Source organism: Lipophrys pholis (assembly GCF_963383615.2).
Source record: "Lipophrys pholis genome assembly, chromosome: 5".
Taxonomy (NCBI): domain Eukaryota; kingdom Metazoa; phylum Chordata; class Actinopteri; order Blenniiformes; family Blenniidae; genus Lipophrys; species Lipophrys pholis.
Genome location: NC_137628.1, coordinates 13,499,050 through 13,511,640, shown reverse-complemented (window position 1 = coordinate 13,511,640; position 12,591 = coordinate 13,499,050). Strand labels below are relative to the sequence as shown.

Below are 12,591 nucleotides of genomic sequence, written 5' to 3'. Positions count from 1 at the left end.
CTTTAAAGTCCATTGTGACGAAGTCAGATAATCTCTGCTGCCATGTTTAAATTTGCTCAGCACAAAAACCACTCATCTGGCATTAAATTGCCAGATTAATGTCAGCAGCAACATGTCAAGTATGATGTAATTCAATTATCTTTTTTTTTTATTTATGGAAGATTAATGCCCAGTGGTTTCCAACCAGTTTCTTTTTTTTCCCTGGATATGACTGTGATCCTTGCCATTTGACCTATTTTTCAAAAAGAAAACTGCACAAAACCTACAAAAAAAATAACATTTGACTTCCAAGAAAAGCAGCCCTATTTATGTGTTATTACATTACTGTCAGCAGTTATTACATATTGAAAAGATTTATTTTTTTTTTTTAATGCTACTTTAGTCAGCTAATGACTTACTCCATTAGTGACAAAACGTCATTACGATAAGGGAGTACGCTGTTACATTATGGGCTTCAATACGTTAAATAAACTTACATTATTGGTTGTTACACACCTCAACTCTGTATTATTCCTTGTTGTTCCCGACGAAACACTAGAACACTAGAACTCGCCATCTGACCCTAGTTTGCGCAGTATCTTTTGCCATGCAAGCCCTCTCTCGTGTCAAAAGTCATCCTCTACCTTCGCTCTCATATGTTAGACGATAATTCAGTGAGTATCTGGGAAAAATAGGCCATTCTTTTCCCGTATGTGTAATTATGTTACTGAAGATGATTTGAATGGACTTTCACCTGGATGGTCTTGAGAGCGTGGAAGCCGTTCTCCGTGTTGAGGATCACGGAGTCCTGCAGCAGCATGGTGGTCTTACTGAAGTCCTGGATGGAGATGGAGGCGGTGACGGGGCTGGACAGACCTTCGGCCTGGAGGAAGATGTTCTCCTGGCTGTCTGTCCTCAGCAGGTCCGGGGCCAGCAGGGTGAACCTGCGGGGAACAGGTCCAACTGTTCACACTGATGACTGGGTTAGGATCACAAGGGCAGTGGTGGTCTCGATGTTAGAGAAGGAGGACTTGTGAGGTCGGTAGGTTCAAACCAGGCCGCCAAAGGTCCACCACTGATCCAGACCCTTGACGCCCATCAGCTCCCCAGAGCACCTTCATGTGGCTGCCCAACACATCCTAGAAACAGGATGGATTAATGCGGAAAAGGGAATTTTCCCACTGGAATGAATAAAGTGCGATTAGATGTTTAGTTTGAGAGGGAGGTAAAGTAGGTGATTTTTGATTTGACGACTTTTGAGGACTGTATGATTCCTGTCACTGTCATATAAAAGTGAAGAAAAAAAGAAAGTGTAGACGAGTGGTCAGGCCACGCTACAAGAGATCTATAAGGAAGAGTGACACTGGCGAGTTTGTCCTCAACAATTCCCAAATAAAGTTGATATTGGAGAGTACCGATTAATATAAATATATATAAGGTCGGACGTGAACAAAAACATCATGGAGTTGATTAGTGACTTTACAAAAGAATTCCCATATTGATTTTTGTAGAAATGTTGTACAGGGTGTGGTGGCCAGGGGGGCTATCTCAGTTTACAAAAGTACAACTTTAATTTACACAATATAAAAGTTGAGAATCACTGGTCTGATGAAATATTGGGACAGGAAAATGAATTTCCGTGTGATTTTAGAGCATTAGTGAGATTCATTGGGATTACTTTGTGTCTGGTTTTAAAGCGAGTTAGCGAGCGTACCTCGGGTCTGATGACACAGTCGGTATGGTCACCCTCACGCGTTGAAAGCTGTGGATAAACAATACAAAAGTTAAAAATCCAAATATATCAAATGGGCAGATACAAGAAAAAATGACACATGCTCACTATGTGACAATTAGCATTATCCAAGGTTCTCCAGCATAAAGCAACATGGAAGATTTCCCACTGCGCGCAGCATGAGCATTAGTCTGTATCCCCAGTAGCTTTGATCTGCAGTATTATTTATGTATTTTAGAGGGTACGTCGCTTCGCTGAGTCAATATATTAAATGAAACGAGAAGAGTGTCTCGTGTTTTGTACTACTTACAAACGCAAGTCCCTGAACCGCTCATTGAGTGGCAATCTGGAGGTCAGAGAGGAAATAACTTAAAAGAGGTTTAAAGGTTTCAACAGGATTATACAGGTATCATATATTGTATTATACGACATCTGGGAACGCACGTACCTGGTCCACGGTCGTCTGAAACTGGAAAAGTTTGAATAGAGAGTTAATATATACAGTAGATATTTATGTAAAGATATAACTCATGAGCAAAAAACGTCTTACTTCTCATGAAATAACTGTCCATTTGTGCGACACAGGACGGAGAAGAATAAGAAAAAGCCGTGCAGCCTCCAGGGCGACATGTTGACTGAATGGATTGTGGATGGAAAGCGGTCAGCGGTGTTTTAACCCGGGGTTTGCTTCATCTGTCAACAGGGTGACGACGGTCCGGAGTTTCCTGATCGATTGCGGGGGAAAGACACAAAAACAAACAGGATGAGCTGGTCATGACCAAAGGGCCAAAGAGAAAGAGACAGATAAGATCCTGTAGGGTGATAAGAACTTAGTGATCCTTGTCAGAGGAAAGATTCAAGGAGTGGATTTTAACTGTCTGAACTCTAAGAAAAATAAAAGATATAAACGTTTTAAGTGTATTTAACTCAGTTAAATCCTGATACTATCTGGTATCATAGAGGTCAAAGGTCGGCACAAACACAAGAGGTCAGAGTTTGTACCTGCATATACTTCAACACGTCTCCACCACTTCAACTCAAAAACGCAACAACAAAACATACGGAACATGAAAATACTAGTTAACTGGTGCATCTCTTTGGGTTTTCTTCTGCAACGTCAATGTTTAATTGACGGAAATCCTTTAAGGAAAATAGAGTTGTGCAAGTTATTGTTATTTCAATCAGAAGAGTAAAAATCACAATCTTCGCGATTGCAAAACGTCAGATTTTTCCTATTAGTTTTTCTTATACATTTATCCAGATTTTTCGAATTTGTGTTAAAAATATGAAAAACAATATGCTTGAAGATCTGATCTTCAACTTCTTTTGACATACAGAAAGTCCAGTTAGTCATATGTCTGTCTGATTTGTCAACACATTGTATTGTAGAATGACAGTACTTGATAATGAATAGGTACATTTTAAGGAAGGCCAACGTACAGTATAGCGTAATACTTTAGTATAGTACAGGAATCCCATTTGATGCTGGTACACCGATAGTTATCGGCCGTGTGCTCAGTGGTGACGCAGTAGGCTCGGGTTCAACTCAATCCAAGAGCCACAACCTAACAAGGCAAGGCACATTGAATTTACAGAGCGCCATTCAAACACAGGGCAGTTCACAGTACTTTATAAAGAAATTAAAGAAATACTGAAAAACTTTACAAAGACACACAGGCAAGTAATTCTCAACCATAGGGTCAAAGATGGGCTGCCAGCGCCAACTACTGGGCAGATCAGAGCAGGTTTAGCAAGGAGCCGTACATGTAGAGTTACTGTCAAATTAATACTGCAGGTTTTGATCCCAGAAATTGATTCCTGCTTCCCGACTGCTGTGAAGCAAGGGGGGGGGGGGGGAACAAAATATGTCCGCAAGTACAACCCTGACTTATTAAGTTGGGCTTTGTGAACGGAGGAAGTGAGGCAGAGCCGAGAGCCATACACTCCCTACATACGTAGAACAGAAAAAAACATTTTGAGATCATCACAGTGTATCAGATCATTTATCTTACAAGGTTTTACTTTGTTCATTTAAGTGGACTTGATTTAGTTATTGAATACAAATTAAACCAAGACTCACGATTAGTCAAAAGTGTTAATATTTAAAAGGGGCCTGGTCCACTTTGTCCTGGGAAAACTGGGACCCCGAGGTCAAAATGTTGGCGAACCCCTGTAATAGAGCCGTCAAACATAGCATCGCACAGCCTATGGTCTCATATCGGATACTCTAGTAGAGTATAGTACAGTACAGTGTACAGACACTTGTGAAAAATTAATCTATGTTCTCTTTTAAATATGTGCCATTGCTTGGTGGTTTGTTGGGCCAGACTGGCGCCTCCTGCTGGAGCCTCATGTTTGACTGACCTGGTCTAACTGGTCTGTTAAAAAGCGGAGAGAAAAAAACAAAACTCCAACTTCGATCAGTAATTAACATTTATTTTACAGAGTACAGAGCAGCTTCATCACTGGATAACGTGTGTGTGTGTGTGTGTGTGTGTGTGTGTGTGTGTTTTCCTAAATTCAGAAAAAATCCATTCTTGCAGTAGAGTCTCTTTCTGATCCATTAACCATCCAGCTGAACTGTTTCCCAAGGCGAGACGTTAAAAGTCTTTATTTCTCTTTCTGGAGGAAGAAGTTCGTCCTCGTCGTTACGAGTCTGAATCCGAGTCGCTGTAGTCGGCCACCAGAGACGTGAGCGATCCCGAACACGTGACCTTCTCCGCTGTCCATCCCTCATCCGCCCCCTTGTGACCTCCGTTGACCTGCCGACCTTCTGTTGAGGCCGCGGCCTCGTTCTGTGTGACCTCTGTGCTGACCTTCGCCGTGTCTTCTTCTTTGGCCGAGCGCCTGCGGATGAAGGGGCTGTGCGAGGAGCCCAGAGCTTTGGCCACCGCCGCCCTTTTCCCCTGCAGGCTCAGCTTGTGGAGCAGGGAGCCTGCGGCGCCCCCCGGTGGCGTCGGGGAGGAGGCGGTGAACCACGAGCGAGAGGAGATCTCTTTGCGCTTGATGTGCTTCTTGTCTTCATAGGCTGAAAACAAAATGAGGGGGAGAGTTTACAATTAAAGATTCAAACTCTTTGATTATATTCAAGTTGAATTAAAGAGGATTCATCAGAATAATGTGAAGGTTTTTGTTAATATTGTAAAACACGGCAGCTTAAGACCCAGTCTGCATGACTGAAAGGCTTCGCTTTGTGTTTTTGTTTCAGAAAAGTTTCATGTGTTCAAAACAATGTCCGTTTGCACAGAAAATTACGTTTTTCAAAACGACGACTATCAGATTTAGTTTTTTGGTTGTACGTGATACTTTGGATTAAATATGGGAACAGAAACATTTTTTAAAGTTACAGAGGGATTAGTGGCTGAGAGCAAAATGTAGAAGGTAGCGGTGGCCTTCAGCCTCTATCTTCAAACCAAGAGCGCCATCTGGTGGATTAAGAAAATATGTGAAGTGGTCCATGAAGCTTCATTTGGCCATCACAGTAGAAGATGCTGAAGCCCCTCAGGCAGGATTCATTGTGTAAAAAACATGAAGGCCGAGAACAATCTAAGGCCCCGTCTGTAAAATGATGAAACACCAGACGTTTTCACGTGAAACGTCGTGTAAACGTGACGTCCTGCAGCTTACAGTCGGGTGTCTGGTAGGTGAGCAGTGCCGCCAGTTTCTTGTCCTCCTCTCTCTCTGGCAGCAGCGGGATGGAAAGGTTCGTCCTCATTCGGACCGCGTCGTCCTTCTCTTCCTGCTCAGCCAGAACCTTCTTCTCTGTCTGTACAGAGGAAGGAAGCGTGGAATAACCCAGAGGGAAATGGGTGTCCTCTACATTCAGCCTTTATCATCGTTTGTGTAAAAATCTGTTCTGTTTCTCAAATATGAATAAACCTGTTGGTTGAGCGCCACATGACTGAGATCAGACAGAAGAGACATCTTCCACTGTGAAGCAGTCGGCCTTTCTTCTGTGGGAGGCTGCATGAGTGTAGAACCCATGAATATTTCTACTCATAAGATACAAACTCGGAGGTCTCAAACATTTCCTAGTGGTTATGGCTTCTGCTTGAAGAAAATGTGACCTTTGTACTAATACATCAACACGGCTGGATATTTCTGGCATCTACAAAAAAGACGCTCGTTTCTGGATTCTCTTTTGAATTTCGTTTTGTGTGATTTTTTTTTTTTTTTTTTGCCCAAGATAGAAAAAAATTGTAAGAACCGACTTTGGTGCAGAAAATTTGGAACTTCTGATATTTTTCTTTGGAACCACGCGGTGCCATCTGTGACTTTGAGTTCAGGTTATGATCGTGTGGGTGGTTTTTTTGTAAATAAAACTCTTTTGATCAATATCAATACTTTGTCTCCGTAAAAGTTTGTCCTTTTAGTTTTGTTTGTTTTCTTCCTCCTTTTGTATAATGAACTCAGTGGCACAGGCGACGCTTCAAGCTTGACAATGTTACACTGGATTATTTTTATTTTTTTTTTACTTTAGCAAGCAAAACCAAAAAAAACACTGGAAATATTAAAGTTTCCCTGAATGGAATGCTCTTTCGCCTTGTTTTGAATCTTCTCAGATGGATCTGCACATCAGCAGCGGTCACAAGCTTACTCTGAACTTCCTGCGGAGGGAGCTGTTGAGCTGGAAGTCGTCCTTCCAGCCGGCCTGGTAATCCTGGATCTCCGACAGCGAGGGCAGCGCCTTGGTGAGCTTCTGCCGGTCTTTTCCTCCGTGGTCCAGTTTGTACATGGCATCCGTCTCCAGCTTCTCCTTCTCTTCCCGCTCTGGTGGACGAGGCAGAGGTCAGGATTTGACAATGACGGGCCCGTTTCCTCCTCGTGGGCCTCATGTTCAGTCCTCGCGGTTCCTTTACCTGTGGTGAGGATCTGCTCGTTCTCCGCCATGTCCCAGCGCTCCTCCTTCCTGCGAGCGCCGCTCACGATCAGATAGTCACACGTGGCCGGGTCCGTCTGCATCTCGATGTAGTTCACACACAGGTGGCACTTCATCTTGAACCTGCGCGAGGACAGTGAGGAAGGGTTCGGGTGTGAAAACGGAACCGTCACGGTGCTGCGCAACGGAGGGACGAAGACTGGAAGAACGACTACAAATGTTCACGTCACTGGAGCCGCAAATCATGTTTAACCTTTAAAATGACGCAGCTTCTAAGGTTTCGATCTAAAAAGTGTAACTTATATTACATTTATGAAGTTCCAATGGTGAACATTTCATTACATTTGACGTGTTGTTGTACCTGAATTCAACAGTTTCACTTTGGCTTTTTCAGTCATTTTTGTGCACAATTTTGACGTTTTGGCCATTTTCACCCCTTTAAGTAGTTTTGCATGGTTTTTTTCCCCAATTAAATTTTTTCTTTTAGAAATTCTGCTGATTTAAAGGTTTTTTTTTTAAGTCATTTGATCATTTTCCCCTATTTCTTGTGGTTTGAGTAATTCTTCCACAATTTGGTTGACTCTATTAATAAATCCTTTTTAAAACAAGGGTGAGGAGTCATTTTGAAAAACACCCTGGTGTGTAAATATAATAAATATCATTAATAAGGTTTCATGGAGCCACTACAGAGGGCCTGAACAGCTGCATGTGGATCCAGAGGTTGAAAAACCCTTGATATAGATGAATTGTTTAATAACATGTTTTAAAAAACACAAATTCATAACTGTCAGGACTGAGAAATAATAGCATAAACACACAGTTATTATTATGTGATTAATTGTTGTTTTCTGAAGTTGGTGCGGTTCCTCCTATGTTACCTGTAGATGGGCGTGGTGTAATATTTCCCCACTTTCTTCTTCTCCGCGTTGTAACGTACCCCTGTGTGCAGACAAGTCGCGTTAGAGACCCTGAAACATGGAGGATTTCGAACATGCGCAGTGAGTAATTCGAGTGTGACGTCATCGAGTGCAATCCAACATGGCGGCACCCTGCTTGTAGTACAAACTTTTCCGTCAGACGGAAGGAAAAAAACAAAATAACAAAAGGAAAATTAAGATCACCCACAACGCTGGAAGAAGAAACCATCGACGATCTTCAAGCTTACTTGGACGAGTGCTTCGACCGTCTCGTCATGCCAAAGACACCTCAAGCTGCTTCATCTAAAAGAAGCCGTCCGGAGAGTTCTCCACCCATGAGTTCCTCGCCGTCCAAGCAGTTCGAGGACATCCTGGACAGCATTAACACCAAGCTGTCCAGCTTCGATGCCCGGCTCGCCCTGGTCGAGGTGCTCCACCGCGAGTTTCAGGCTCTCCGGGACTCGCTGGAATCCAGCCAGCGGCAGGTGGTGGAACTGACCACTGAGAACCAGGGACTTCGGGACGAGGTGAAGTCACTTAATAAAGGACTGACCGGGCTGACGCAGGACAACAAGAAGATGAAGGAGTCCATCCTCGATCTCCAGAGTCGGAGCATGCGGGACAACCTCGTCTTCGCGGGACTGCCTGAGCGTGCGGAAGAGGACGCCGAGACGTCGCTGCGGGACTTCATGCAGGTGAGCCTGAAGCTGCCAGCCGACACCGTGAGCAAGATCACCTTCGCCCGCGTCCACCGCCTGGGAGCAAGACGACAGGACAACCAGCGCCCGCGGCCCATCGTCGCCAAGTTTGACCATTTCAAACAAAAAGAGCTGGTGAAGAGTCGCGGCAGGGAACTACGAGGGACGGACTACAGCGTCAACGACCAGTTCCCGAAGGAGATCCTGGACCGCCGCCGCCTGCTTTTTCCGGTAAGAAAGAAGTTAATCGCTGAGGGATCCCGAGCCGTCATCACCGTGGACAGGCTCTATGTCAACGGCCAGCTGTTCCGAGACCCCGCCGTCACTCCCTGGCTGTACTGATGGTCCTCACAAGCTGAGTATAACCACTCTAACACACACACTTCACAGGTTTACTCAGGTCCAGGTAAGTGTTTAACAGTAACATCAGTGAACATCATGAACAACGTATATTAAAGCGAAGCGAATTAATATTACATCATTAATATACACGATGTTTGCTATATTGCTGTAGTAATAATTATTATGGACTTGCACTGTCAGCACTGGGATATTAAAAATAAAAAAAATAAAAAAAAAATAAAAGCACTGGGATATTAAAAAAAAAAAAGCACTCGTTACGTCACCGCTAAATGTCACCTATGGGTTTGAATTGGTTCTTTTTCTGTTTTTGGTTTTTCACTTTTCTTTTCTATTTCCACACCCCCTCCCTTGTTTTGATAACAATACATTTCCACTGTTTTCACTACATTAAAACCTCAACATCACAATCCAACTGTTACGATATCACACACTCATATATTGGCAGACACACACTCCTACGTTTGAATAGCCAGTCAGACTTCGGGATCCTAAGTACACACGCACAGATATATGCATCCACACACACACACATGCGGACAGACACATTCAAAGATGCACGCATGCCCACAAACGCATGCACATAGTCGCGCACACATGCGGACACATATACACGCACAGACTCACACACACACACACACACACACACACACACACACACACACACACACACACACACACACACACACACACACACACACACACACACACACACACACACACACACACACACACACACACACACACACACACACACACACACACACACACACACACACACACACACACACACACACACACTTCCACTCCTCACGAAAGGTGCTTCTGAAGTTGCTTGTTCTCTATCATCATTTGCTCAAACTTTGGAGGTCATGTTCCTCTTTTGTTGTCGCCTCTTTGTTAATTCATGTTCCTGCTTCACGTTGCTGTCTAGATAGAGCTGCTCAGGCTGGTTTAATCCAAAAACAGTTGGAAAATATTTGGATCAGTGTGATAACTGCAAATAATATATGTAGCACAACAAGGATATTGTATGTTATCCCCCTACCCCCTACCCCCTCCCCCCTCCTCCCTCAACCTTTTTCTCTCTTTTCTCTTCTCTCTCTCTTTGAGCGTTCCCCCCCGGTCGTGTACGGCAGCCATGCCATCTTCTGACGGAGAAGGCAACAGGAGGAGACTCCAGGTCTCTCCCTGTTGCAAGACCAAAATCTGTTCTGACTCCGAAGGCTCTCAATCACATCATATTGTTGGCCCAAGCTGCCGAACAGGACAAGGGCAAAGAAAAAAAAAAAAAAAAAAAAAAAAAAAGACCCTGAAACATGAAGTGTGACACTGAGGTTTGGTAAAACTTCCCGGTTGGCGCTGAACTCACCCATGCCGATGTGATTCTTGCAGCCGTCACACCAGATGTTGTATGGCATCTCGAACCTGGAGGGATGCAGGGAGGAGGAGGAGGAGGAGGAGGAGGAGGATGAGGAGGATGAGGGAGTTGACTGATGGTGAAACTTACTTTCAACATACTGTGTCATGTCACTGCTTTAGGAGTCTTAAAGTCATGATGTCTGGGTTCAGTGTCTCTCCCACACTGCCCTCTACTGGATGTTTTGCTTAACAACCACAACTTAAGGAACACGTTTACGGATCCCCAGACATGAAGTCTGAAATCAAACTTTAAATTGTGGCCACAAACTAAGAATTTGTAGCCACATTTTAAAGATTTATTTCAGAAATGAATATTGTGAGCTGTTGACTTATACATTTTTGTTCACAAAATAAATTTTTTACAGTTTGCTGGGCGGATTGGCCGGATTGAAGCTTCTTTCAGGATGGTTTTAGCCCATGAACCTTATGTTTGACAACCCTAGTTTAGAGTATATAATGCAGGTGTGTTAAAGGAACATGAACGGGTCTTAAGACAACTTGTTCTTCCACCTGTCTGACCTGTTCACATGCTTCCTTATGAATAAATACACGTAGAAATTCATAACGTTGTGCAGTCTAGATGTTGCAATTAATAATGTGTAAAACCCAATGAAATTCATGGCAGTGAAATATCTGGAATTGAATTACACAGCATCATCATTACTTTAAGGAAATGAAAATATGAGGTAACTGATCTTAAACACATTAACTGTTTTGAGTGAAACGATTGTTGCCATGAGCGTTTCCCTGCTGCTTGATGTCGATGTGTAACCCTTTTAATACTGCCTTGATGGGATATATTTTGATTATATGGCTGTACAATTGTCACAAAATGTGCAGTGGGTGAAAGCATCTGTATGATGACTCTTGTAAGGGCAAAACGCAGTATTTCTCTGCTTCCTTTATTTTCTTTAAACCATAAACAGCTTATAGAAGATGCGGTTACTGCATAACTGTACTTTGTCACGGAACAGATAAGACTTGAGTATTTCCTATAATTATCAGGAGCTTTATAAATAAATACAATCTCCAACTTGTCGCCAACATCAGTTCATTTCCACTGTACGTGAGCGTACTGACCTGATAATGAGGATGCCCTGGGACAGTTTCCTGGCCCTCTCCCGCAGAGCGTGGGTTTTATGGTAGCCATTGAGGGATCCATGCTGAAGACACAGAAAATACAGGTTGACATCAAACCAGAAATAAGTCAAGTAAAAAAAAGATTGGTAGGATTATTATTTATACACACCTTGGCTGGATCAAAATCCGGCGGATAGTATTTGTTTGTTCCTTTTCTTTCACCCTGTCAAGACGCAGCATAAGACAGTTTACACATATTTTACACATGTCAGGAGAAAGACAGATGACGTGTACAATCCAAGACTTTTACCATAGTGACGACTGGAAGTTTTCCCCACTGATATATTCAGCACTTCAATGTCCTCCTCCTCGCTGAAGCCACCAACACCTCTGCTTGAGTTCTTCCCAACTTAACAATGAGCTGGTGAAAAAAACAACAACAAAATAACTACATTTTAGAGGGTCTGGAGAGTCTTAGTAATCTGGGTGATGCTATATCTATATTGGCTTTATGTTCTCCAGGTGTGACTTGAAGCTCCTCGTTTAATGCATCCCAAATCGAAACATTTGAGTTTAGTGAACTCCTTGGTATATTAAAGGAAAAACGTTGGAAATGGTTGAAGCTTTCTCACATGGTGTGTTCTGCTGCTGGAAGTAACCATCGGGAAGGCTGTGGTGTCTAAACAATGCCTGCTTGATACTGAAGGACCCAAAGTGTGCCGCTCCGCACAGCATTACACTAACAGCACGTACAGATCCTGAACCAAACATCTGAATCTGGACTCAGACTAGCCACGTTAGATTCAAAATATCAGTGAAACTGTGTGAATGGGCGCCTCAGTTTCCTGTTTCAATGGGAGGAGAGGAACACACAAATGTAAACTATTTAAGTACTCATATACAACGCGTTCTCAGGTTAAACATACTGCAAGTTCGTAGGCTGATTACTTAAAGGTTCTATTACGTTATAATTTTTTATTAAAGCAGTGATTTCAACAGATTATAGGTTTTTTTTTATTGCTTAACCGACTGCTAAAAACAAGCCAACGTTAGCTGCACCTCGCTCGCTACGTCGCGTTAGTGTCTCGTTTTCGCACAGAATCAAACGTATGCAGCTCGAATAAAGCTCTAACTATACATAACTAGATTATGATTATATAAATACGACAGTGAATTGGACTGTCGACTTTAATAGCATGGTTTTGATTCACGTTTTACTTACAAATGTCGTCGTAGAGTCAACAAACAAGCTAATGGCAGAGTCCGGTGTTTCGGATTAACTGGTTTCCCTGTTAAATGGTGACCGCCTTCCTTTTGCGTCCGTCGTTGACGATGTTAAAAGAGACTCACAAAAGTTGTGACAATACGAAACGTTGTTGCAAATGTGGTTAAACGGCATCCGCCAGGACAGCGTTGTTGCTGTTATTAGCAGCAACGCTAGGCATTGGAGGAAGCCGTCACTAGTTTACACGGAAACCAGTTGATCCATAACAAGGGAAATGACGCTGCCGAGGGGATGTGACC

The 12,591-nt window shown here is 43.1% G+C and overlaps 2 protein-coding genes across 2 annotated transcripts in view; both read right to left on the bottom strand.

Annotated features, from left to right (window-relative positions):
* LOC308109804 (complement C3-like) overlaps nt 1-2,341 on the bottom strand; it is a gene marked incomplete at its 5' end in the record, with an annotated part of 29,136 nt that extends 26,795 nt beyond the window's left edge. The window contains 4 exons of the mRNA XM_080463610.1: nt 734-942; nt 1,034-1,118; nt 1,694-1,700; nt 2,262-2,341. Coding sequence (XP_080319736.1) covers nt 734-942; nt 1,034-1,118; nt 1,694-1,700; nt 2,262-2,341 — 381 coding nt within the window. The remainder of the gene's footprint in view (nt 1-733; nt 943-1,033; nt 1,119-1,693; nt 1,701-2,261) is intronic.
* A 1,787-nt stretch (nt 2,342-4,128) lies between these two features.
* Nucleotides 4,129-12,574, bottom strand: yju2b (YJU2 splicing factor homolog B). Its single transcript, XM_080463454.1, has 10 exons — nt 12,290-12,574; nt 11,378-11,488; nt 11,237-11,290; nt 11,068-11,150; nt 9,938-9,993; nt 7,469-7,529; nt 6,571-6,713; nt 6,309-6,481; nt 5,339-5,477; nt 4,129-4,739 (listed from the first exon to the last, which is right to left on the bottom strand). Exons 2-10 carry the CDS (start codon nt 11,378-11,380, stop codon nt 4,360-4,362), a joined length of 1,092 nt encoding a protein of 363 aa, XP_080319580.1. The 5' UTR covers nt 11,381-11,488; nt 12,290-12,574; the 3' UTR covers nt 4,129-4,359.
* Nucleotides 12,575-12,591: the final 17 nt, after the last annotated feature.